At 41.8% G+C, this 27,553-nt stretch overlaps 1 protein-coding gene across 1 annotated transcript in view; it reads left to right on the top strand.

Annotated features, from left to right (window-relative positions):
- The window catches only part of HTRA1 (HtrA serine peptidase 1), a 33,790-nt gene extending 10,192 nt beyond the window's left edge, over positions 1 to 23,598 (top strand). Inside the window, exons 2-9 of the mRNA XM_037399911.1 lie at positions 6,489 to 6,588; positions 6,903 to 7,107; positions 16,970 to 17,164; positions 17,851 to 17,883; positions 19,142 to 19,256; positions 19,378 to 19,435; positions 20,262 to 20,357; positions 22,874 to 23,598. Coding sequence (XP_037255808.1) covers positions 6,489 to 6,588; positions 6,903 to 7,107; positions 16,970 to 17,164; positions 17,851 to 17,883; positions 19,142 to 19,256; positions 19,378 to 19,435; positions 20,262 to 20,357; positions 22,874 to 23,042 — 971 coding nt within the window. The 3' untranslated portion in view covers positions 23,043 to 23,598. The remainder of the gene's footprint in view (positions 1 to 6,488; positions 6,589 to 6,902; positions 7,108 to 16,969; positions 17,165 to 17,850; positions 17,884 to 19,141; positions 19,257 to 19,377; positions 19,436 to 20,261; positions 20,358 to 22,873) is intronic.
- Positions 23,599 to 27,553: the final 3,955 nt, after the last annotated feature.

Below are 27,553 nucleotides of genomic sequence, written 5' to 3'. Positions count from 1 at the left end.
GTGGGGTTTGTCTACCTTTCACACCTTTTTCCCTGAAAATCAGCAAGGTCAGCTTTTGTTCTCAAGAACATCAATGTAAACGTGCAATTGATTCACCTTCTTTTTTGTACTCAAACTTGCAACGTTGTATGGGTGACTGCATGCTGGTTTGAAAACTGTTCTGTTACCATTAATTAGAGAGCTGGTTTGTTGTACAAACTTTGTATAGATTCCCTATTTTGTTTAGCTTGGCAGCTTTTTTTTTTTTAATTATTATTTGGTTAATATCTGTGATTAAAATGAACGGTTTCAGGCTTTTGGATTAGCAGGGAAAATATAAATTTTAAAGCCTGTTGCAAGATTTCTGATGCACGTGACAGAGTCCATGTTAAAGGTTGCCAAGAAATAATTGATCATCTAAATATTATGATGATGGAAATATTTCTCTTCGCAAGTTTTACTTTAAATCCTCACTTTAATCTTGTAGCGGTTCTTGCTGCAGGAAACCTTTTAAGTGAATACCAGATTTGTGCAGTTCACTATTTGGTAGAATGAAATGTTTGAAATATCTGTGTTACTTAGCGCTATGAAAATAGTTCTGCTTTTAGGGATGCCATGGTAATACAGATTTTCTTCTCTGAAATCTGTGAAGTGTCTTTAGTTTCTTCTTGGGTTATACAGGGAAAAAATAACTGATGTAATAGTAGCTTTATTACCAGGCACTGCGGTTTAGGCCTCCTCTCAAAATTCCCTCTACTGATCTAAAGGTGTTTTTTTTTAGCAAATCATCTATGATACGTGGAATGTTGTTTCTTATTTTCTTAGTGTTTCATTGTGTAGTATCCTTTTTTTGTGTATTAAGCAATTTATCCTTGAATGGGAAAGGGAGTATTTAGGCTTGCAGTTTTATGTAATTTTTTAAAGAAAAAGAGCAGCGTGGCAGCAGATTCCCATACATCACTTTTTCCTTGTGTCTCTCCAGCGGAGTTTGCTGATACCACCATTTGCAGTGTGAGCTAAGCACATTTGCTGGAGTTTTTGTTTCCATAGTAGTGTCAGAGGTTTTAACGTATTCCTATATGACATGAATGGGAATTTGTACAAACATCAGCGGCTGGAGTTCTGTTTGGGAGGGTGGAAGTCCTCCAAGTTAAACTTTACAGTCCTGTGGTTTGCGTTAGTAGTCACAGGTTCTGCCAGCCCAGGGGTTTCGTGAGTACTTAAGCCCTTCTGGCTCTGCTCTGCAGAGAAACCCAAACCCAAGCTGTCCTTTCAGACCCTAGTGTGTGTATGGACCTGGCGCTGTGTAGCTGAACGTATTTACGTTAAGTAAGCAGTGAGTACAGGAGGGTAGTAATCATCTGTTTTCAGCAGCCTGGATAGCTTAATACATTTAGTTAGCCCATAAACTTCAGCAGGTGGCGGTCGCTCTGCTCGTACTCTCTGTTGCTGTGCAGAGATTTCAGAGACACACTTCTGAGCGTTATGGAGTTGACAGGAGAAGACAGATTGACCGTAGATCCCTGGATCCAAGCCCCATGTTCTTCTCCTGGTCCTGGCCTGATGCTAGCAGACCATGGGGACTGCACCAGGTGGGATGTTAACACTAGGTCTGATGAACGGAGTCGGGGTGAAGCAGCCCTCGTGGCTGAGCGTGCTGCTGCTCAGGCGCTAGCATGAAGCAAACCCAAAGGATATTACAGTTTGGGTTCCCTGGAAGGACAAGGGGCATTGCACTTTTCCAGTGTGAAGCATCTTTAATGGTGAGCCTGGAGATGATGCTCCATTCTCCCTGCAATTCGCATATAAACATCCTCTTTTAACAGTTATAAAATTGCAAATCCTGGTAGTTGAAGCTGTTTTGCATGATTACTATTTCATAGGAAGCTTCTTTGTTTGTTTGTTTAATCTCAACGGGAATGGAAGTTTCTTGCTGTTTTTGAAGAAATGGGAGGCTCGCTTCCAGACTGAATCTGAGCTTTTTTGATTTGGGACTTGAGGATATCTGGTGAGGTCACACCAAGTGATGAGGGTGGGAGGGAGAGGCTTGCTGCGCTTTGCTGGGGAGTGACTTCCCCCCCCCGGCTATTTAAGATAAGCCCCATTGAATGAGATAATTGTGCTGGTTTAAACTTAAAGACAGCGGAAAGGAGACACAGGAGCGCTGGGGGTGCCTGAGCATGGGCTGGCTGCGTTGGGAAGCAGAGGAGAAAGGATGGGCAGCAAGCTGAGCTGGTCCTGATGGATGAGAGCAGGACACCTTGGCTGAAAGGGGGAAAATACACGGAAACTGGAGGGGAAACAAGAGCCATTTCTGACCAAGATGTGCCTAAAGCTTTGTGTGAAGATCTGCTCTCATGGGAGGTGGACCTAAGCTGAGAGAAGACCTTCCAGAACTGCAGATACAGTTCTCATAACTGAAGGGGAGAGGTTACTTTAATGAGATTTTTATCTCCAAAGCATCTTTTCAGTTCAGCTCAAAATATTACCAAAGCAGCACATGCGAGTTGGAGTTGTAAGCATGAAAGCATCGATGCTACTTTGAGTAATGACCTAATCAGAACCTAGATCTTAATATTCTTTTTTGGCTCATCTTTATGAAACCAAATTATTTCAGTTGTTTACACCTGGGTGTGCTTTTTTGTATGGCTTGGTATTCTGTCTTGCCTCCCAGCAGTTTGTTTACTGATATGAGCCCTATTAATGTCAGTTGGCAGAGATTTTTCTCTTCATTTGAGGGCTGACAGCCAGCATACCTTTGAAGTCCTGGAAGAATTAGTTGCCTTGGGAATTTTTCATGCCATAACCTATTTATGTTTTTTTAAGTCAGTTTTTGATCATTAACTGAATTCACAACAATCATCCTCATGGTGTCGTTAATAAAGGTTTCTTAACCATGCTCATGGGCATTTTAGGGCATTGTGCAGTAGTTCAATAAAAACTTTATAAAACGCAATAATCACAGCATATAAATAGAAAGAGGAACAGTCTGCAAAGATCTGAACATCAAAGCCTGAAGGTATTTAGGAGCTAGAGCTTTATTCAAGCCCACCTCTCAATGAATTAAAAACCCACAGAAAATCTCCAACCTCAAACACAAAACCAAAAAAATAATGAAAAGACTCTACTAAGAACAAAATTCCACAAAGTCTGGTTTAAAGAAAAAGGCCAGAAAATGGCGAAACTTTATCCTCATGAATTCAACACTGCTGTACCAAAGAAGCAGTTTTCAACTGAAGAAACTGCATTTTGGGGACTTTTGGAAAGTATCTCCTGAGAAGTTTTTTACCAATGTCTTCTACAGTGGCTGGTGATGGCTGCAAACTACTGTACGGCGGTCAAGGAGTGAGTATCTGCTAATACTAGGTTTGTGTTATTGGTGGTTTTATGGCAATTCAGGCTTTCACTTGGTAGCCTGTGACTACTGGTGAGTCAAGTCTAAGATAAAAATTTGTGGTGGTGGTTGCTTATAGGAAAGATAAGTGCACCTCTCGGCTCCCACGTGCCTTGCTCAGTAATCCTAAAGAGCAATTAGATACGATGAGCATTAAGTATGTACGTATCGGGCAAATGGCATGCATGCACACATGTCTGTTTTGGTGTCTCTTTCCACTCCCCCAGGATACTTTTTCTCAGTGATGGAAGAAATTTTTGACATATTAATACTTTTGCTGTAGCCTTCAGCTTTTATGTCATCGCATGATGGTGAAGACCTGTTGATAAGAGGTTTTTTTTTTTTGTTAGCATTCATCAGTTCATCTGAGTGGTATTTACTTTTGTTTATTTGCTTTAAAAAGGTATGTTTTGCCTTTAAATGGGCAGTTGTTCAAGAGCTGTTGCAAAACTGTGTTACACAATGCAAGATTCCTAATACATAAGCAACAGGCAGGCGTGGCAAGCTGTTGTAAACTTTTTAGGTCAGTATGCCATGAATCAGTGTTTATTATCTAACTTTTTCAGGGTATGGGATTTTGACCTTTTAACTGTGCAGCTTAGTCTGGGGCTGTGCAAGGAGGTGGATTCTATGCAGAACGCAGTCACTTCTGAGATCCTGGCGTTTGTAGCCTCTGACTCAAAGTGAAGGCAGCTCTCTGAGACGAAGTATTAGTAGTCTCACCATGTACAGCTTAGGCATCCTTTCTCTTCTTGAATAGCTAAGTGCAAGAAAGATTGAAGGCATAAAAAAAGCTCTGTGTTTCCGTGCAGTGCCCTCCTCCATGGGAGCTCTCTTATCCAAAGGTCTGATCCTGCCCTTGAAAGTCTACATTTGGATGTAGCTGATATGAAATCATTTTATAAGCAATGATCAAAAACCATATTGATGGATACAGCGGTGCCCTGTAGCATTTTATCCCAACATCACGTTACTCCAATCTGATAATCTGTCAAAGCTCCTATTTAATGTGAGTAAATACTTTTAAACTGCAGTGCTCATTCTCCTAGCAGTTTTCAAAAGCACTCCCGTTATAGTTGTCAGCTTTATAGGGATGGCATGGTTCATCTGATACTGAATATTTCTAATAACGAGAGCATAAATCCTTTGGTAAATTGATGTTTGTCAATCAGCAAGCCCTTAGACCTTTCTGGCATAAAAATCCCAGGGCAATGGTTTATGTGTAGATCAGAGAAAGCACAGAATACTTTTGAGGAAGACAGTAGGTGAGGACACAAAGTTCCCTGATCAACGTTCCTGCTTCATAAAGCAGATTAACGTTGCCGTACTGTGATGTGAAACTGCATAGCGGATTATGTGGTTAGTGCTGTGGCTGCTGTTCATGACTGATTGCATGTAAAAGCCCTTGAAACGTTTCACAGGCTATAAATGGGGAAAAAACACATCCCTGAGTGATCAGATAGTGTTTGGGTTGAGCATCTGCCCCTCTGATGAGGGCAATGTATGCTAGTTGGCATTGGTGAGGCAACCTGTTGTTCATCCCTGAATCAAACCAGTATCTGGTTAGTATTAAAAGCAGCTATGTTTTGTTCCCAAACCTTTCCTCTGAATCTCCTGCTGTGGGTTTTTGCCTCCAGTATGTACTTAAAAATTTGCATAGTTTTCCAGTCTGGTTTTCAGATAACGAAGGTCATTCAGGTATCAGTATTGGGATGATTTTATGGGATAGTTCTGTCTCTCCTACAATTCTGCAAATAAATCATCCTGTTACACCACCACAGGCACTTACAGCATCCACAATCTGCTTACTGCTTTAATCTCTGGATGGATTTAGAAGCGGAATGGCAAGGGAGCAGCACAGCACATTAATATTCATCTGAAAGTCAATTACAGATTTGGCTTGTGCCTTCATATCATGAGATGGATGTATCAGATAAAACTGGAAAACTAATGAAAGCAAAGGATGTTTCTTGCCCCTAGGGAAATACACAGTATCTTTTTGGGGTGTTCCAATTGCTTGGTTGCTCCCACTTTAAAAAAAAATAAATAATTTTGCCCTAGAACTATTTGAGAAGGGGAAGCTGTGTCAGAATTGTGAGTTTTTTCCAGAGATTTTTAGGCATCTGATGGTGCAGACAGATTTTCTGTTGGTCACAATGGGAGTTTAGTATCCAGTTGCTTTTGAAAATCCCACTGACCTCTGTTGAATACTCAGTGACCATGAGCTTTTGTGTTACAGCACTGCCCAAGAATGTGGAGCTTTGTGGTCCCATTGTTTTCATGTGTGTATCTGTTTTATAGCCTTGAGGGTGGCTCAGTAACTCCAAAGTACATGGGATCCACTCCTCTGTGGAGCTGAGGGACCACAGGTGGTATCGGTGGAAAGGATGCCTTGAGTGTGGTTGTGTAGAGCACAGGTGATGTGCACCCAAGTTTGGGTGCCAGGCAGAGTCTGGTGGTTCGAGCTGTGTGGGGAGACCAGTGGGTACCTGAGTTAAACTTTCACAGCAGCTGCCATCAGCTTACACTGGGGTTAAGACCTCGTTGTCCTCGGCGTTTTGCAAATGTAGCAGCACGAGGCTTCAAAAACCACCAAGGTGGCATATTTTTGCAGAGGAACAGAGCCTGTTTGTTTAATCTGAGAGGACCATATGAGCTAAATAGACCATCCAGAAAAGAGGTGAGAGCAGAAATGGAGGCTTCTGAGTACAAAATCCCACCCTCCGAGAACGAGCGGGGCGGTGCCGACATGGACGAAGCCCTGCGCTCCTCCAGCGCCTCATGCCTGGGAGCCGCCGGCCGCGGGGCGTGTGGGGCGTGCTGAGCGGGCTCTGCGCTGCCGCCGTGCCGCGAGCGGATCTGCTGCCCCGTGGCCCAGTTACGCACACTTGAAACCAGAAGGTTTCATGGATCCCTTTGTCCTGACGGTAATGCATGCTGCCGCTTCTGTGCAAAAAGGCTGAAGGGAAATCTGGGGGCAAGGCTTATGCTGCAGCTGACTCTTAAGAAGGGGAAATATATCCCCTTGCAGCTTCTTTTTTAATTCAGGTGTTTTGCAATGACCCTTCTCCTGTCACTTGAAGAACTCATGACATGTTTTCTGTTTCTGTTTCAGGCCAAGAACATCCTAACAGCCTGCGGCACAAATACAACTTTATTGCAGATGTGGTGGAGAAGATAGCTCCTGCTGTGGTTCACATTGAATTGTTTCGCAAGTAAACAAGACACCCAGTTTTGATTTTTGTATTCTTGAAAACAGCTGCCAGTGTGCCAGAAATGTTGATTGATGCTATGTAATAGCAAAGAGGTTTTTGGGATGATAAATTTGTCGTGCTTAAGAATTAAAGATAATTTAAGAGCCCTGGCAAAAAAAAAAAAAAGTTAAACTAACGCATGTGTGTTATCTTCTTAATGATAGTAACAGCAGATATCCCAAAGCATTAAAAAACGACAGCTGTGTGTTCTTTGGAGTGATTTGTGATCTTTCAGCTTTTTGCAGCGATAAATATTTATTTTCCATGTCTTTTAGACTTCCTTATTCAAAAAGGGAGATTCCTGTTGCCAGTGGTTCAGGGTTCATTGTCTCAGAAGATGGACTGATAGTGACAAACGCCCATGTCGTCACCAATAAAAACCGGGTGAAGGTGGAGCTGAAGAATGGGGAAACATATGAAGCTAAAATTAAAGACGTTGATGAAAAAGCTGACATTGCACTAATTAAAATAGATTCTCAGGTGAGTCGTTAAAGCAGGATGTGTTTTATTCCTCTTAGCTTAGTATACTCCTTTCTTTCCCAAAGCTATTACTAGTTTTCTTGTCTGAAGGAAAGGCTAGTAGTTTAGTGGTCTGAGTTACAGACTGTATTTGAGCTGGGTGGGTACATGTTTTCAAAGCCAAGTTTGTGGTTGGTAGTGGTTAATTTTATCACCTCTCAGTGTAATGGAAGCAAGTAGGCAGCACTTTTGTATGCATCCTCAAAATAAAAAGCAACATCATAATTTGCTGGCTGGTTTACACACACATTGGCTAATATAACTCTCCCTCTGAGAAGAGGCGAGGGTGTTCCTCTGTGGTTGGTAGAGGCTTCTTGTGTGCCTATGCTGAAGTCACAAATTGCTTTCAGAGGATGCGTTTGTCCCTCTGAAGGGCTATACCACACTGATGTAGGTACTAAAATGGGAAAATCTCTTGGGAAGTATCTGGAACGTGCAAATTAAAGGCAGCTTGGAAAGGTGGCCTGAGACTGCAAGCGGTTTTCTGAACAAATGGGAATGCAACTTCCCATCCATAGTCTTCCTCCATATCAAACACACGGCTTCCAGCATTATTCTGCGTTATTTCAGAAGAGCTGTCATGCAGTTCTGCTAATGTCGACAACACAGCACAAGTGAAATATCGTGTCAAATACTGTGTGATGTAGATGCAATTAGATACATGTTCACGGTGTTGCTCCTATTGGTTTCCCTTGTTTGGCCTGTTAGTTAATGACCTCCAAATTTTAACAGGCGAGAATGTTTCATTTGAAACACATGACTCAAAAACATGTAGATCTTGCAGTGCTGTTGAGTTCAAGCCTATTCCCCAGTGAGGTCAAAAGTGTTTGTGCCAGAGTTCATGACTAAATCAGACGTCTAATGCAGAACTCTTGGATGACCCAAGATATGAAGTGCTCCTGCTGCTCCCTTGCCACCTTTGTCATTTAACAGCTCATTCTTTTTTTCTTATTTAAAAGCGTCTTAACAGCAACATGGAAGAAAACCTTAACAATACCAAGAATGTTTTTTTGCGGTATTGTTTTTTTTTCTGTTTCCCTGAGGTAACCTATTTACGCATTTACCAATTGCTTATTTTCTCATTTTTATATTAAAATAAGTGAAAGCAGAGCTGCAGTAACAAAGTAAAGGGAAAGATCCCCAAGATAAGAACTGGCAGCATTAGGCTGAGTAGGATATGGCAGGGAGTGAAGGGCAACTGGAAGTTACTTAGAATTGGATGCACAGCATGGTGGGGAAAGCAGATCAGAAAACAGCGGCAGGAAGGTGAGGACTTCAAGCAATAGGATGGTCAGCTTCGGGGAAGAGAGAAGCTGGTGAGTCAAAGAGGGAAGGCATTGATGTCCCAGGTCATTTTGAGGACTTAAGAAGAGAGCAGACATTAAGTTTTATGTTATTTGATACCCTAAAGAAATGACTCCAGAATTTTGCTAGTAAGCTGCTTGCGGGAAGGGAGAACCTGGAAGACTGGAAGCAGCTTGGAAAAAAGAGTGCAGCCAGATGAGTTGCCTGTAGTGGAAACCACTGCTAAACAGGACTGGGGTTGGCAATTCTAGTTACAACTTGCAAGATGACAGTTAGTCTTCTTTTTTAAAAATTACTGTTGTGTAATTAAGTGATAAGTCATCATCTTCTTCCATCAGTTTAATTTTTGAACATAGTTGTGACCCTGCTTTGCAAATGGCATATCGGCATTGCAGCCTAATAGATTTTTATATATTTGCAAATGCTGTAAGGCAGGAAACTTCTTCTGTCTTGGAACTATCTAGAGCCGAATCAGCTACGTTTTTCTTCTGGGGGGTGGAAAGGGGAGGGATTGACCCGTTAATATTCCACTGTGTATGAGAAAAAGGGCTGCTTCTAATGAAGCGTTGGGAAGCGTGTTGGTGCGTGGAGGCTGAGCTCTTGCAGAAGCTGGTGAGCAGGTCCCTGCTGTCTTTCACGTAATGTCAGCATAGCACATCCATCTGGGTAGCAGGAGATGAAATTTCATGTCTCTGCTCTAAATCAGAATACGGGTATAAACTCAGGTCTGACTTGATCTTGTAAGTGTCCTATCAGCTGTACAACCTGTACCTCGTGCATTGTTCCCCTGGCTCCTGCCCGTTGCATCTAAGGATGATTTTGAGAATTGAGGAAACCTTGTATTGCTTATTGGTTGTTGGTGGTGGGGGTTTGTGTTTTTTTTTTTTTTTTATGGGAGACTAGTTTTCCAGCTAGCTTTAGTGACGTGGCACTGGGAAGTCTCAATCCAAGGTGAGGCCTGAGACACCTCTGTTCGCAGGACAGGCGATGCTTTGCACTTGGAGAATTAGAAACACAAAAGTTGTAAGTGTTCACAAAAAAGTTAAAACTGACAGTCAGTCAGTTGAGAAGTTGATTTTCAGACTGAGCTTTCGTGGGACTTTTTTATATAACCAGTCAAGTTCAGTGTTTGACCTTTCATTTTTGTACTGAAATGCCTTGTAATCATGCAGATTCATAAAATGCTTTTTAAAATCACAGAGGTAATAATTTGTTGAAGTTGAAATATATCCAATGGCTAAAGAAGTCAATGTGACAGTACAAATAACCCTTTGAAAGTATGGATATGGCATGAAAACCATCCCTAAGGATTTTTCTCAAGTGACAGGTGAAGTTCTTTCTTTTGAATAAATTATTGGAAGGTGACATCAAAGATGCAGTAAATTTTCTTTTTCTTCTCTTTTTGTGTGACATGTTAAGGCAGGATCTGAAGGGTGAAGAATGCCTCTGTGGTTAGGAACAGAGCTGGGCTTGAAGTGTGAGTTTAAGCTGTCAGCTGCTATTCCGCAAACTGCTAAGATTTTGCAGCCGCCTGTACGCTGTTTTTCTTTAAGGTGAACATCTGGCCAAAGACATTACTAGAACTAATTTGGCTTTGCTGAGTGCAATAGGAAATGAAAGAGAGTGGTAAAATCTGAGCACCAGTAAGGATGAACTATTTCCCTGATTAAGTTCTTCTCTGTGGAAAAACATACTGCAGTCAATGAGGAACAGAAATCTTGGAGTTATTCTTCTAATCCTAAACCATGCTTATTTTTACAGTTTATAAAAGAAAGCAACTGTATTTCTTGTGTCCATAGCTGCACACAGCAGTTTGCTGAAGTGCTAAAAGTAGGAAGATTGGAGCCAAGGGTGGTAAATGTGAATGCAGGGTAACTGTCCTGTCCTCCCTAATGCAGCTTTGAGCAGACAGCAATACTAGAAAGAAGCAGCGCAGCTGCAGACGGTTTGGATAGAAACATGCAAAATTTATAAAACTGACCTAGGAAAATTAGGACTTTGGCAGTATAGGCAGAGGCTGGTGAAATAATCCATCCTCTGTGGCACACGTGATGCCGCAGTGAGCATGAAAGCCATCAAAATGTCGTACAACGCTCCAAAGCAAGCAGATGCTTTTCAGCTGGAGAGCTTGATTATGAAATTAATCTCAAGACAAATAACTACCTTGTTAAATGAGAATGTGTGATACAGCTGCTGAAAACTGGAAACACCAGGAGGAGGGAAGAAAAATGTAGAGTAGTTTAATGGACAGTGTCAGGGTTAATGGAGGGCAGAATGACAAGAGCGCCCTGTGCCCTCACCCAGATCGAAGCTGGAAGCCATGAGTGGTGGAAGGTGGAGGCAGCTTTTGTCTGGAGACCCCTTTCAGCCCTGGAAATTGGACTTTGCCTACAGAAGTAATCGTTTGTGGCAGGTGCCTGTGGTTTGGCAGGGAGTATGGAAGGAGGGAGCATGGTGAATGGCTTTATTTTGAGGTGTATCTTCTTCCCAGGTGCTTAAAAACCGGCCGTGAGACACTTGCCACCCACTCTGAAATGGCACCTATGTCATGGAGGACATGCCAGGGTCTGAAGGTTTTCATTCCTCAATGTGACCAGTTACTGCCTGCTGTATCCCAGGCAGGATTTGGCATCCACATGGTACAGCAGTGGTGGGTTTGTGACCGATCTCTAATTTGCGGTGGTATTTCAGCCCTTTTCCTTAAGGGTTTTCTTGTATCTTGCAAATAACCACTTAATTTGACACTTTTAAATCAACAAGACCTTCTTCCCTCATTCCCTCCGTGGTTTTGTGAGGCAATGCAGCGTCTGTATCTTTGTGGTCAGAGGGGATTTGCTTCTTTCCCTTGTGTGTACAAACTGGAGGAAGCAGGAAAGCAAACTTTCCTGTTTATGTATCAATATTTTAATAGCCCGCATTTTGAAAAAACAAACTACTTGAATACCAGATGTAAGTGCCTTTTCTAAAATGCTATTTTACTTTGAAATCTGTTGCTGGATATTACGTTGCTTCCTCTCGAGAGCCTGAGGAAGCCCACATATTGCTTCCAGAAGTCTTCAGGACCCATAGAAATGAAATAGCTTGTAAAAACCTTGGATATTAACTCCGGCGTACTCGCAGTTTAGGCAGCAGTGGTTTCCTGCCATCTTCAGCTCCTAGCAGCCCTTGCTGCAGGGATGATGTGCTTGTCCAGCTCCCCATTTAGGAAAATCCTCACACACCTCTGGGGCAAGTCTGCCAGCACCAGGGTATTTGATTTTTAAGGGAGAACAGCAATATCTTGGCAGGTAGTTGAAATCCTGGTGACATAGCAAAACAATGCTTCATCTCTTTTTTTTTTTTTTTTTTTAATTCCTGCAAGCTTCCCATGCTCCATATTTAGATAAGGAGACGCAGTTTTGTTTTTGTAACTATAGATGAAATACTTTCAGAGGCTTGTAATGCGTTCAGTTTGGTTTTTTAATTTTCCTTGGCGTTTTGTCAAGTGGTTTCTAGATTGTAGATGATGCTCTACATTTTTATATGCTTATGGCCTGTGTTTTTATTTTGCCATAACGTATTCTGAAAGTTAAATAGTTTCATTAATGAGAACAGAAATGCAGTTCCCAGAGGAGATACATGTTTTGCCAGTTACTTACAGATGAATTAGTGTACCATACAAGCATCTGTTTCTTTTCCACCTAAAAATAAAAGGCATGAAGGAGATCTGTCGCTGTTTAACGCAAATTGAACTCAGAACATTTGTATCCTCTTTTGACAGTTTACTGAACTGCAAACTGCTTCCTGCAAATTCATGATCTTCCATCCACAAACGAAGGGGATTACAGAATAGAGAAGGGATTTACTGGCTTTCTGTGCCAACACAGAGACAGATTCACTTATGTCATGGATGAAAAAGTTCCAACTGAAACACCTACTGGTTATGGCCGTCTGTCTCTGCCTTTTAATTCTCTGTGGTGCTGGCTGTGCCTGGTGGTGGTTACGTGCTGTCTCTTCTTTTAGTTTCAGAGCTGATTTGCCAAGGCTCCACTTATTTTACCTAACTGGATCTATGTTGCTAACGTACATCAGGTGAACAGCTGGCTCCTGGCTGATGATGCTGTTCTGTACTTGTCCTAGCCTCTTGTGCCGCGATAGCTGCGTCTTACTGTTGGATGAAGCAGTTTCTTGTGGTGGTCTGCAGCTGTCCATTTCGTGGGAGTTTTGTTTATCCAGGGTTTGAGTCAAATCCATATATAAAAATGTCTGAAGCCCTTCGGGATGAGAAAGGCTTAAAATATTAACGCTAATTAATGGCTCCTTCTCTGGCTGGCTGTAAACAGTGAGTCATGTGCCACTTATGGTTTTGCATGTTTAGTCCTATTTCTGTGTACTTGCAGAATGCCTGCTTGCAGATTTGTTTTATTGAGTAAACACAGATCCCAGCAGAGCCCCGAGGCTTCATCAAATGAAAAATGGAGGGATAGAAAAGACGCTGCGTGTTGCCCAAGGTCGTGCAGTGAGTCACTGGGGAGGCTGGGGTTTTAGGTGCTGGGTGTTTCTGGCTCCCTCTTCATTGTGCTGCAAGGCATGCTTGTTTGCCTGGGATTTCAATTAACTGTTGTGGCAAATCTATAGTTAACCAAAGAGAATCACGAGTTATAACAGTAGTTACGTCATCCCGATGACCGTCAGACCTTATGTAAAAATTGAAGAGTGCCCGTTTATTAAATATAGTTACGAAGGGCCCTAGACCCAAGCACTTAAACTTAGTGTACAAGGACTGCCTTAACATCCTAGGCAAGAGCTTGCCAGTGGAAGGGTGTGAGGGCACAGGCAGGGTGTCCTGAAATGGTTCTGGTTACAACGCTGCTGTAAGTGCTTGCCTTGCATTTCCAGTGCTCCTCGTACGGACTGCGGCAGGACGTACTTCCCACTCGATCACTTGATGCCCTGGGATTTTGACTGGTTGTATAGTGATTTCACTGAAACCACCTCTGCAATTCAAATAGTAGAAAGTTTAGTTCTGAATGTGGCAATGTGATTTTTAAGGTTATTTAGAGAGAAAACCCCACATTTAAAGCCACTAGAGTACATATATTCATTGTAACCAATGTTTGCTGGCATTTACTTGTAGAGGCACTAATGAGAGTATTTACATGCAGTGCTGCTAGCGTGCTCTGCACCATGCTGCGAAATCATGAGAAATAAAGAACATGTTTCCCAAAGCTATGTTTCATAATGTGTGCAGAACAAGGCAATATTTGCAATGGATTTTTGTTCCTAGCAAAGGAGAGGTTAGCCACTCTTTCCAGAAGGCATGTTGAATCACAGGGCTGCCCCACAGCCAATCCATACAGCATTTGAACTGGAGCCTAGCTCATATAGGCACAGGCTTGAAAACCCAGCACAATCAAAAGTAATTGTATTAGTCAGAGATTGTTCATGTATTTTCTTTCTGCTGCCAAACGCAATTTTGGCTTCGTGGATGTTTTTATAACTCAGAAACATTGTATAAATCTTTAACTTTGTGCACGACCAGTCTTTTTTTCTATTAATGAAGAAAAAAAAGAAAGATGTCCGTTGTTTCATTTGCTGATAAATGTCCTCTTTCTCTATAAAGTATCCATTCTCCATGTGCTGGGATATCAACAAACCCCACTTTTTGTGTTTTGTTGGGTTTTGTGTTTTCTTTTGGTTTTGTTTTTGTTTTTTTTTTTTTTAAATAAGGAAGACCAGTGCCAAAAAGAGATACTGCTCTTGACCAACAACATCTTGAAAACACGTGCTACGTAAGCTTAACAGCATCTGGCGAGAGAAGGCAGGGCCAGGGTTGCGCGCTCTGTCCAAACAATACCCATATGGGGCTGTTTGTGTTGCATATGCTGCGTGCTTCCCAGCACAGCTAATTGTGGCTGCCTGTTTCCCTCTGTGCTGGAGAGGTCCCTTGGAGTGAGGTCTGTGTTCTGCGCTCAGCAGTGCTGCCTTGGGATGTTGCTGCTTGTCTGCCATGCTGCAATCACGATGGGGAAACTGGGTATTAATGCTGGTATTCCCAGAATTAAGCCGCAGACTTGGTTGGCTTTATGGCTGTGGCCCTGATAGGGGCCATGGGTAATTATTATTTAATAGCATTGCTGGTTGTGAAAACTTTCCTCTGAATGATAATTAGAAAGGGAAATGTTTTTGTCCTTACTGTGTTGCCTGTTCTGTTGTTCTTGCAACTGATTCCGTTTAACAAGCAGTTGGTTAATTATTTCTTGCTGTCTGGAGACTGAAAGATAAAGTTTCCATAAAGCATCTTATCCTGTCTGGGATTTAGCAGAGTTTTATCGAAACAATCTGTTCATCTGAATAAGATTTTGCTGGTGGAATTGTAGGAGTTGGATAAAGGATACACAGGACCAGGCTTGTTAAATATTAAAACCATAACTTCTGTATTTGCAGAAGCATACAGTGATGACTGATGCCTTTATTTTTTACTTTCTACTTTGTGTATCTGCTAGGATATTTGAAATAAAACTGTAGGTGAAAAATACCAGGTGATGGGCATTTGCGTTAGTTGACATTAGTGCGTTTTTGTCCCTAAGGGTGACTAACCAATACAGGCTTTCAAACTGCTGGTGATAAAAGACCACTAAAGAGCTAGCTCTTGATTTCCAATTTAAACATGTAATACTTTCCCTTTTTGCCAAAATTCAGTAATGATTCAGCTTCTATTAGTTTCTGAAACAAAATTATCACTAACTCAGGAATCGGTGCAAATAATCAGGGCATACTGAATACCGCCTTGTTTCTTTGCTGCATGAGCACCTAGTATATAGCTTTATGGTCTCTTCAAGTATAGAACATAAATCTGTGTGCTTTGGAACAGGTGTGGGATGAAAAAGGCATCTTTACAAGTTTTCCATAAGGAATGAATTACAAGAAGGGGTATTAAGCCAATTTGTATCTCCACTTCAGGTGTGCAGCTCAAGAATACCTTGAAGGTACCCTGGTTTTTAATGAAGAACTGACTATGTTATGCACTCCTTGGAAGTTGGTTTAAGTTAGTCTCTAGGTGGGGCTTCCACTGCATCTAGAATCACTGGCCTGTTTTGAAAGTTTATACTAATGCCTTTTTCCTTTTGGGACCGGGTTTGTTGAGCAAAGGAAAGAATTTTGAAGTGAGGCAAGCTTGGAGGAAAGCTAGGTTAATGTTAGGTTTGCCAAGCAGATACATCCCTTCAGACTTCTGGTTTGAGTTGGGGTGCAGTAACCTCCTAATCCTCCAGATCCCTAAGTCAGAACCTGAATTTATACATGTCCAGGTCCATTGATGCTAACTGACACAGTCTAGTGACATGATTAAATACATATAGTCAAATAGCTGGGGAGGGTCAGGATCGTTGGGTCAACGGGTTAAACATAAAATGATTAAAAAGCATGTCACATCACTGAGAGGGTAAAGACTGATTTGTAGAAACGTGAAGAAAAGGAGAAATGGCACTCAATGTGTATTTCATAGGCAGGTGATAAATAAAGGCGATGTATTTATTTGAAACATGATCTGTTTCAGAACCCTTCTTGACTACTTGGTGAGCAGGAAGCCTTAAGAACTTCCCAGCTGTTTTCTGATTGCTGCAGGGGGGGCGTTATTGGTCCAGCTTGAATCTTCTGTTATCCAGCCAGTTCAGTCTTGGAGAAACTCTGTTCCCTTGATCCATTGCATTGGGAAGGGTTTAGGGATTCAACCTTCCCTCCTCTTTTTTTTTTTTTTTTTTTTTTTTTAATTGCTGTAAATTGCAGTGATCTCTATTGATGCTGGATTTTAAGAATGTTTTGTGTTTAGTGGGAATGTCTTCAATAACATTGAATATGTTTAGAGATAAGGTCTTGAAAGGGAAGTGTAATGGTATCCCCTACTGTCATAAAAGAAAAATCCCATAAAGTCTTTAAATTCAAAGATCTTCGGAAGAAGACATCAGTGTATGTAGGTGGCAATATAATTATTTCAAAGAGATGCTCTATTGAAGAATTAAAAAAAGAAAGATGAAACATTAGCTGGTGTCTTATGAAAATATAAAATACATGTGCATGTTTGTTACCCTTTGGTTTTTTTCATGACTTTTTGGTGTTCACTCTCAATACGTTATTGTTACTTCAGCAGCTCTTGGCCAATTATTTCAAGAAGCTGCTGGAAACAACTCATTCCTAGTGTCATGTTTGCTTTGTACAGCAGAGCATAAATATTCCTTTGGTCTTTTAATTGTTTCTGATTTAATGGGTACCTATTGTGGAAAAAGTACTCCTGCAGTCCAAAGAGCCCACTCTTTAGAGCGGAAGCTCATTGAGGTGTTTCTGTAGCAAGCCACATGAAATCTTCAAAGAAAACAGAACGAGCGAAATCGCCAAGGGGATAAAAGCCTCTCGCTTTTCTTCTGCTCTACTAATGTATTCATGTTTCTGTAGAGTTTGTTCTACTGGTGTAGTAGTGTCCTAACATTTGAATTTTTCTTGTTTCTTCTTTTTCTTAATTTAATTTTGGTTTTTTTCATAGGGTAAATTGCCAGTTCTTCTGCTTGGTCAGTCTGCAGACTTGAGACCAGGAGAATTTGTGGTTGCGATTGGAAGTCCATTTTCCCTTCAAAACACAGTGACAACAGGGATCGTTAGTACCACTCAGCGTGGAGGGAAGGAGCTGGGGCTCCGCAACTCCGATATGGACTATATTCAGACAGATGCCATCATCAATGTACGTCCCGCTCTGAGCCTCATTCCCTTCAGCTCTGAAATTTCTCAAATAGTTGCTTTGAAAATTTCACGTGATACAGTTCTTAAGAACATTGAGCATAGCTGGCTTTTCTTTCATCCATGTAAATATGGACATCTGTGCCGCAGCAGCACTCGATTGTTATTTAAAAATCCCCCAAGGAACCACACCAAGTACAATATCTGCCTTCACTTCAAAAATCTTACAAATTACAAGGGAGGAGGCAATATTCTCTGGCAAATAAGTATCTTTTCGAAATCCATCATGTTTTCTAAAAAAGAAGCCAAGCTTAGTTTAAGGGTTCAAGTTTGTTTCTGCATTAAGGCAAAACAATAGGTTTTGTACTTCTACTGTTGGCCTTGTAAGAAATCTTCACTAAGAGCTCCCAGAGCTGTCCTAAAAGCCTTCCAAGTTGCTCGTGTGGTAGTATTAAAACAAAAGAAGAACCCTGGCTTTCTTAACTTACTCTGGCAAGAGAAGGACTAAGCACCTACCAAGCTCAGCTAAAAGGGGTGATGTTAAGCGTAGTTAATGGGTTTGGATGTTAAGACTGTTCTGTTGCACATACTTAATAGACAATGAAAAGATTACAGATATTTTAAAAATTTGCTTGCCATGAATGAAGAGGTAGATACTAAAACGTGTTCTTGCCTTATGTTTACTTTCAGTATGGAAACTCTGGAGGACCCCTAGTAAATCTGGTAAGAGTTTCTTTAAGTTTGCTTGGTGTCAAGCTTATTACTTTTCACTTTTTAGTTTAAAAACAAAGCAAAAACCCAAACCCAAACCAATGAACAAGCAAAACCCCACACCAGAAATGTGATTCAGAGCTTTCAATATCTGGCTGACTACACAAAATTCACATGGTTCTTACTAATCACTTGTCTCTATTTATGTTGGCAAATGACAAGATACGCTTGGATTTCAATATTTAAGGTGTTTACAGTTTGCATAGTTTTGAGTAAGTGTAATGCCCAATTTTTTTTTGCCCATGCCTTGCAAGAAGTAAAAAGCACATTTTAAAGGTGAGGTGTTTGCCCTCACTATATGCCATGCAGCCAGCAATATCAGCTTAATGGTTCAAAAACATACCTACCCCTTTATTTTGAATCACACTGAGGGGTTTGAAAACCCATGTATTTATCAGGACGTTAGGGTTTATTTGCTGATGGTTTAGAACGTAGTCAGAGCTGACCTTGCAGCAGCTGTGGATAAGCCCGAGAGAGAACAACCAGAGCAGGTTGGAAAACCCAGCTGCTGTGTGAGAGCCCTTGGATGGGCACGTGGGGTCGAACAGAGGAGAGGCAGTGGTCCTCAGTGAGGGACGGCACAAATTTGAAGAAAGAGCTAGTCAGGGTTTCTGCCTTGGAGATTTGGCAGGTTTTTTTCACCCAACTTACAGTACAAGTTTCAGCACCATTTAAAACATTGTGTTTGGATAGTTTTTGTCTGGGATACATAGGGAAGGAAGCTGCTGAGATCTCGGAAGCGTTCACATCATCGGGTGACAGCAGAGATGTTTTATCTGAAACTCCCTCTTGTAGTCACATTACTGGGAAAAGCTTTTGCTTGTGGTGAACTGACATTTTTCTTTATATTATTATGCAATATTTGCTTACAAGCAGTTGGCGCCATGCTTCGCAAGGTGCCTGCTGAAATAAACAGACCAAAAGTGGCTGGAGGATATGCTACTTGTCTGCTGCAGGCAGGAGAGCTGCCCAGTTCCGATTTCTCTTTTGCTAGTGGAAAGATGAATAGCCACATCAGTTTTCCAGAATTGTAGAATAGTTTTTTTTATCAGTAGACTCAAAAAATTAGACTTAAAGAAACCATTTAGAAAACTGTAAACCAGCTACGGAGCGTGTTGCGTGACTTTGTCTTTGTGATTGCTTGGAAGAAATCATCCATTTCTCTTTGAGACGTTTCAGATTTACTAATAACAGTTTCATATTTCTCCAGGATGGTGAAGTCATTGGAATTAACACATTAAAAGTTACAGCAGGGATCTCATTTGCTATCCCATCGGATAAAATAAAGAAGTTCCTAACTGAATCCCATGACAGACAAGCTAAAGGTACTGTGCTGCACTGCTTTGAAAGAGAAAAACATGAAAATAGCGATAAACGAGACAGTCAACAGCCTTTGAGGCTCTTCTGGTAAAAGCGATTGATCGAGACCCGTTTTCCTTTTTGCAGGAAAAGCTGTAACCAAAAAGAAATACATTGGCATACGAATGATGTCTCTAACTCCTAGGTAAGTGAAAGTGTTGGTTCCTCCCCTTTCCGAAGTGTGGTCACTGCATGCATTTGGATCAAGCTCACGATCTGCAGAAACAACCAGGAGGTTTGAACCTCTGTAGATGCTGGTGACAACTCGCAGCCGACTTCTGCTCCCTTTTTCTCTGCATCTGCTACGTGGTTGAATTCTTCTGTAGACTCTTGCATGAGCTAGTTTTTAAACAACTGCCTGGCTTTTTCTTTTCCGTAATGCTTCAGAAGAGAATAGCTAGCGATTGTTAATTTGTCCTGGGGCTTTGTTACTGTTGTATGCTGTCAAGAACTGCAGCAGCTACGTGCATGTTTCCATTTCTATAAAATTATTTTCATTAAACAACTCACTTAATGTAAAATGAAGCTTTTGTGTGGACTTGCTTATTTGTACTCAAACCAGAAGAGACTTGTGAGCAGGTGATACTACGTCGTGTAGAAATAACCAGAAGTTTTCCTTTGTGCAAGATCACAGGTATAACAAAGCATTGAAACCTTTTTTAGGTGTTCAGGATCTGCTAGTTCTAAAGTCGTGACTAGGTTTGGAAGTGTTTTAGTTCTGATCCTCTGTATCTATTGAACTGATTGCCTTTACCAGTAATAGGCATTAAAAAGCTGTATGAGTGCAAAAAGGTGTAATAATTCTTGGAATACTTGTAAGGGTTAAAAGGATTTGTGAAGTGTCACGTAAACATGTGTAAAACACCTCAGTTAGTGAATGTTAAGTGACTTAACTAAGTAAAAATGCGTGATTTATTTTTTTTTCCCCATCTTGTCAAAATATTTTTTGTTGCTGTTTCTTCATTTTCCAGCAAAGCTAGAGAGCTGAAGGATCGCCATAAAGACTTTCCCGATGTTGTCTCTGGGGCCTATGTTATTGAAGTTATTCCAGAAACACCAGCTGAAGCGTAAGTTGAAGTGCTTTTTTTCTCAAAACCGCTGCCACTGACTTAAGGGGGTAATGTTAGAAAATGTTCCCTGCTTAACTGGCTATCTTGATTATGCTAAATTAACAAAATTACAACCATCTGATAGCTATTAGGTTGTCTGCTGGAAATTGGTTTGTGGTTTTAGTCTGGTCCCTGATGGGCGATACTGTAAACGCATCAGGGTATTGCAGCCTTCCCAGCTGAAAGGGCAAGGATTCAGTGGGCGTGAAAACTCAGTTTTCATTTTTCTCAACGATTGCTTCCAACACATCTGTTGTACTGATGCCAGTGATTTGCTTGTGCACGCTCCTCACGGCCCTGCTGGTCGCTGCTTAGGAAGGCGAGGGAGAAACATTGCATTCTCCTCATGAAGATGTGTCCGTCTCAGCCCAGTGCTGGGCAAACCCACCAGCTCTCCTGGCATGCCTCCGTCAGGGGTGAAATCCTCTCTTGGCAGGAGACGCTCTTTGATGTGAGAACTTTGTCAGGAGTCACGTTACTGGGAAGAGCTTTTGGGTTTGGATGACTGATCTTTTTCTTCATATTACTCAGTGTTTGCCCAGAAGCTTACCTGCGGGTTGCTACCATGCTTCACAAGATGCCTGGCTGAAGTACAGCATCTGGTCTGTGGTCACCAGCACTGGTCTGGCTGGTTCTTGCTGGAGACGCTTTCAGAGTTTCCTTGATTTGAAACTGCTCAGTAATCCAGGGAAACATTTATTCATTTTCTGGAACTACAGATCGTTTAAGAGAAGAGTAAATCTTTGTGCCAACAGAGGTGTATGTAGCACCAAAGGCAGGTAGGCAGAAAGCTGCTTGGAGCCAGGCATATGTTATCTCTCAGGAAGCCCGTGAGGATGGTTGGATTGTGTCTTTTTGTTGCAGTCCGGACGCCACTGTAAGATACGCAGTGTCAGCTGTCTAGTGTGCTCTCTAAATTATTGCCGTGTTTTGTAGGTAATTCTTGCTGGCAGTGCTGTTCGCGCAGGGTGCCGGTGCATGTCTGCCATGTGAAATTACACTGTGGTTAGCGTAGGAATAACATGGCTGCTGCAGCGTGGGACTGAACTTACTGCCTTGACACACAGGTCCGATCTGAAGGTGCAGAAAAATCATTGTAGGGGTAAGGATAATGGATAGCGAAGCGTGGGAGAAGGACGGTAGAGAGGTAGAAGAGATGCGAGGTAGTGTGACCTCATAACTTGAAGGCAAACTCAGACCCGAATGTTTCACCTGAAAGCTGGCCTGGCAATTAAAATGCAGGCCATGTTTGCTCTGCCTCTGCCACTCCTGATCCCCTTGCCGATGGCTTTCCCCGTTCTGCCGATACCCTCTCCAGTGTGCATCATGTAGCCATGCTGGTAGGGGACCAGAGCAGCTCTGCAGCGACCGGCCCTGGCTATCAGTTGCGTGGAGAGGCTGCATGAGCGACCAAGATAATCCGGAATGGTTTCTCCCATGAAAATGTTTTATGCCATGCCTTCGGTAGGCGACCAGATTTGTTGCAAACGTTGGCCAAGACATCCTGCTTGCAGGAGACACTCATGTAAGACGTTTTCTGCGGGCGGAAGAGGGTGATGACTGCTCTGTGGTTTTGTGAACAAGGATTATGCTGAAGGGTTGAATCATGTCTGATCTGGTTACTTGGTTAGTATTTCCATAACTTGGAGCCAGATCGTTGTGCAAGACCAGGCAAGATGTTGTAGTCAATGGTATCCCTCACCACCCCGGTTCTTGGTCCCGGCAGCAGTCTCAGCCAGCTCGAGGAGAGACCCGTGACCCTGGGCAGGGGGGAGCTTTGCGGTGCCGGCTCTCGTTCTGCCCCATCTTGCTTTGAGTCGGGAAGGTTTTGTTTTCAGTTTGCATACGGTGCTGAGGTCAGGAGAAGGGATTCTGGGGGCTGTGGGCAGGCAGGCAGGAGGAAGGACTTGCATGCTTTTTGGTGACTGGGCTGGATTGCTGTGTGAGTTATTCTGCTCGGGTTTAAAACACAAAGGTAAGGTGAAGGCTGCCAGCAAGCTATGTATGGAGAACAGCATGGATCCAGGACTGAAGTTCTTCATGGATTAACACGTAGTGCCACTCACGTTGCTTTGCTATGGATACATGAATAAAAGCTTGGAGGACTTCCCCTTTAAGATCAGTGCCATGTCACAATTATTTTAAAAGAAAAAACATGTCTCTATCTCTTCTACCGAGTCAGCATCTAGGATCCTTATTGCAGAATTACGGCACTGGTTGCAACAGTGAATTCCTTTGAAGGCTGTGAAATATGGGATTCATCAAACTTGTGCATCTATCCAGTTTCTGAGGTTTCTGCATTCTATTGTAATCTTCACCGCTTCATAAATTCTGATTGCTTTTTGCATGCCCGCTGTGTCTCAGTGCAACTGCCGTTGGGTGGGAAATAGGACAAACCAGCAATCTCTTTAACCAATATTGTAAAGACACTAAAATGGCAATTATATTAAAACATTGCTGTTTTGTATTTTCAGTGGTGGCCTGAAGGACAACGATGTGATTATAAGCATCAATGGACAGTCGATAAGTTCAGCCAGTGATGTCAGTGACATTATTAAAAAGGACAGTACATTGAACATGGTTGTACGCAGGGGCAACGAAGATGTTATGTTAACAGTAGTTCCTGAAGAAATTGATCCCTAACCAGAAACATGAGCTGGATTTCATGTTTTCTTTTAACAGCATTGGACTGCTTATATTCTCTCTGTGCTGGTACAGGAAACGTTAGACTTCTGACCAACGTTCTGCTTGTTCAGTGGATTAGTATTGGCCAACAGAGTAACTTCTGATAGGTTTAAGGTGCAAAATCAGTGTAATTTCACATACTCCAGACGATAATTTTTTCCTTCTGTATTATGTATGCAATGTATTCTTTACTGGCTATTACATTCCCTGCTTAACAAATCGACATTTGCTTCCCTGTGTTGAATAGATTTACCATTATTTCCGCTAAGATTTAAACAAACCCCACGCACACAATGTGTGTTGTGGTATTCAGGTATTTATAGGTTAGCTGTGTTTTAACTGGAAATACCATTGTAAAGGAGTAGTTGGTTTAAAAGAAAACATAATTGGGGAAAAAAAAAAAGTTTGGTTTATAAACACAGAGGAATCCCAACCAAAATAACCTTTTGAGGATCCCGTGCAGGATTTTAATACTATGATATTTTCCTAGTGTTATTAAAAGAATTCAACAGTACTACTTCTTGTGAGTGATTCATTTTACTTCCCCTTGTGGAGTGTTTTTCTTTGAACAGCACAGCTGCCTGAAAGGATGTCCTGAGTCTCCTTTTTATCATCCTATAACGAAACACTTATTTTTCACTATGTGCTTGCATTTGTGCTCTCGTGCATCTGCTTTCCTTGGTGTGACTGGCTCGAATTTGTCATATTGGCTATCACAGATTGTCTGTCTTCCAGATGTTAATATGTTTTCCTTATTGTTTTAATTACAGCTTCACCAATACCTGAAATCTGTTTGCCCACTGTAGAAATCGTGATACTGTGGATCACAGATCCTATACCATTCTAGTTCAGATATTGGGATGTTTGTAACTGTTGTGGATCTGGCCTTAAGCTCTTTCAAACAGGCTGTTTTATTCCCAGTCTCTTGAGTGCTGGTGTGCGTATGATGGACCTGGGTTTGACTGGGATGTTGGACATTCCTCTACCATAGTGACTATTCTTTATACATGTATTTATGAATGCCCTTTGAAGCTTGGGTAGCAAATGGGATTGTCTTACTGTGAAGGAGAACAACAAGTCAATTTATTTACAGTGTAATTACTCATTGGGTAAATGATAGGCTAAGCAGCCTTTCCTTTCGTCTGTTGAAATATGTATCTCAGAGAATAAACCGAAGGGCTATAGACAAATTGTGGTGACCGTCATTCCTAAACATGCCTTTCTTTTGGAAACGGCTTCTTAGTAAAACTCTTCAACTGGGTAGCTGGCAGTGTACAATTTTTAAAGAAAGGGCTGCATTCCACACAATTACAGCAAGAAATCCTCTAGACCTGGATCCCTGACAGTGCTGCTCCGCCCTCCATCTGTATTTCAGTTCTGTTTCAGCCAGTTTATCCCAGTTTAGGGAGCCTCTGTACCCCTGAGCGCTAGTGCCTGCCCTTATTCAAACTGTAAGTTTACACAGCATGCAGTGTATTGACACTTGACATGATTGAACACCTCATTACTGATTTACTTGTTCTATCACTGCGGTAAATTACACGTGTCTGAAAATCTGCCAAGGTACGATGCCAAGTGCTCAAGGTCTGCAATACTTTCTAGCATGAAAAGATCCGAAGTGGAATGGTCTTGCAGAGTTGCTTTGTAGTACAGTTGCACCTCAAGTTCATCTTACTGACGTTGACTAATGTTTCAGCTTCCTGGTGAAGCGATGTTATATTTTGTAGACCATCCGTGCCCTATATAGTAGTGTGGTGACATACAGCTCTTGGCAAAAATTAATTAAAACCTTCTCTGCTGCTGCATCTAACCCAACTAGTAAAAACTAACCTGAAGCCCCAAAGTCAGGAAATTACATTTAAAACAGAAGTTATTTTTCATCTGCCTTTTTATTTCCAGGCAAGTGGTGGTTGCATAATTTACAGAGCTGGTTGATTCTCTTTGTTCCTGTTGTTTGTTGTTGTGGTCTCTTAATATGCAAAAACATTAATTTTTTTGGCATGGTTTCTAGCTAGCTGCTCTAAGCTTAGCGGGGACGTCCTTGCAATGACAGCTAGCGCAGCACATCTTTACGCCTGTGCTTTACGTAGATACTGTTGTGAGGCAGAAATGCCTCGGGACAATGGCTCGGGTTTTGCGGGTGCATTAGGCAAGGGGCAAACGATTTCTGTAAATGGTGAAATATTTGACCAGATTTCGAGCCCGTAGCTCCATCTAGTGGGATACGACATGGTCTCTTATTGCAGACAGGCATTTTCCTTCATATATTTGAAAGTGGGTTTATGATTTATCTTTTTTGTTTATAATTAATTTCTTTGCATCAGATATCCATAACCACATGCATATCCTGAAAAATGTTTAGAATTTGCTTTTCTAGTATCCAACCATGTTTGCAGCTACCCAGATGGTTTCTTGCAATCAAAATTGTCTCTACATGTTTAAGCATTTAAAATAGGATTACTGATAGGCAGAGATACAGAAGCGAAGTTTGTCTTTTACACAACTAATCACACGTATTTTTGATGTATTTCTTGGTTACAGGTTTGGAATGGGTTTTATTCTTTGTTGCTTCAACGCACAGTTCTTTCCAAAGTGCAGTTGAAAATACTTTTGCATAGAATAGCTTTGGCCCAGTTTGTATAAATATCAGTTTCCTGGAAATTTTAGCAAGTGTTGGACACAATTTCAGTGAAATTAGACATTCTGGCTTGATTTTCATTATATTGGAATGTCTGAAATGGAAACTGGAGTTGCTGCGTATGTGATGCAGAGTAGACGGCTACATGTGGCTGCACTCAGGGGTACTTTTGAAAAGCTGGTTCACTTATTCCATGAAGGAAATGTCTCGAGGTGTAGAAGAAATGATCATGACTAGCAATTGTCCGGTTTCTGTGGCTTATATGCCAAGCAGTGTAAAGTCCTGTGGTTTCAATACCAGAGGACTTCCACCACCACCACCCCCCCCCCCCCCCCACCACACCACCCCCCCCCGTAACTATTTTGTTCAGGAAGCTGAGGATGTTTTTAAAACTACATCTTTCCAAATTAAAGTGAGAGAGGCATCTAGCAGGGCATTAGATTGTATACATGTTCTTATTGTCTATCACAAAAACACTGTAGAGGTGATTAAAACTGCAGTTGCAAATAGCCAGGAGAAATGGTGGTACCAACCCAAGCAGTGAAGGGTGAGTGCCACCGAGTATTTATTTGCACACAATGGTAGGTCACTGCAGGAGTTTTTTATCCTTAGAGTGAGAATAAAGCAATGTTCAGGTGAGGTTCCAGGGATCTCCTTGACTGAGTTATATTTGAGATGATTATTCCTGCTGCTCCTAAATTCCTGTATTATTTCCCACTGTTTTCTCTTCCACCCAGAAAATGTGGATGTGACTTTGGGATCCTTTATTCCGTTTTGCCCCCTTCCTTTGCTGTAGCTCCCTCCCCATTAGTACTGCTGATGACTGTCAGCAAAAGGAAACCAAAACTACACCCTGGGCTGACCTTAAGTCAGACTTTGAAGTTAATGTCAGCAAGCTGGTATGAGGCTTTCTTCACACCGAGAGGCGGGAATGTCCCTAAGAGCCAGGAAGGATGCAGGCAGAGAAGCGATGGCTAGAGGTCTGCCTCATCTTGCTGTACCCTCGACTTCAGGATGTGAACCTCAGCTCTGCAACCTCCCATCCAGACCCCAAAACTTGACCAGCATCTGACAAAGTTACCTGGGGGTGAAGGGATTGTTAGCATCGCTCGTACCGCGAAGGCTGTGGTCATTCTTGACTGTATAGAAATGTGTAGCAGAAAGCTGTGCTGGTTTTACATTCTTAATGCGTGTATGCTGTATGTCTGTACTTATGGCACTGTGGGTCCAGCTGTGCTGTACAGATGTCTGACACACACCATCTATTTTGTTGCCCTCAACCCCCAAACTCCATACTCTCCTGCAAGGTGCTGGGAAGTTGGGGCTGGACCCGCTGGCCCTCAGAGTTTCAGCCAGTCTAGTCTCTTTGTACTGTTATTCTTTGAATACGAAATAGCTTGTATTATATATTGCACAAAGTTACTGGTAGAAGCAATGCATATGTAATTTGACTAACTGGACAGAGAAAGTGAGGAAAGAAGCTACCAGAGCAGCTCATCAATTTAATACATCTGCATTTTCTGGGAAGTTTTCCTCCAACTCTCATGGTTTTGTTTAGTAGTCATGGTACTGCGCTATCTGTCCCCATAAAATCTCTGAGAAAGTGGATAATTAATTAGGAATTGATTAGAGAGAAAATGAGTCAGAGCTGAAGCATGGCAGTCAAATTTACAGAATTTGATAAAAAATTAACTTTGGTAGCTTGGAAATACTGCATAACATGCTGGAGAGGAAAATGAAATCTTTTTTCTGTTCATTCCTTTTCTGCTCAGTGTTCATGCAGCGAGCAGTGAGTTTTTCAGTTTGCCATGTAAGTATCTGTGTATTGAGG

Source organism: Falco rusticolus, chromosome 9 (assembly GCF_015220075.1).
Source record: "Falco rusticolus isolate bFalRus1 chromosome 9, bFalRus1.pri, whole genome shotgun sequence".
Taxonomy (NCBI): Eukaryota; Metazoa; Chordata; class Aves; order Falconiformes; family Falconidae; genus Falco; species Falco rusticolus.
Note: the sequence above shows the minus strand (reverse complement) of the source record. Positions and strands in the feature narration are given on the sequence as shown.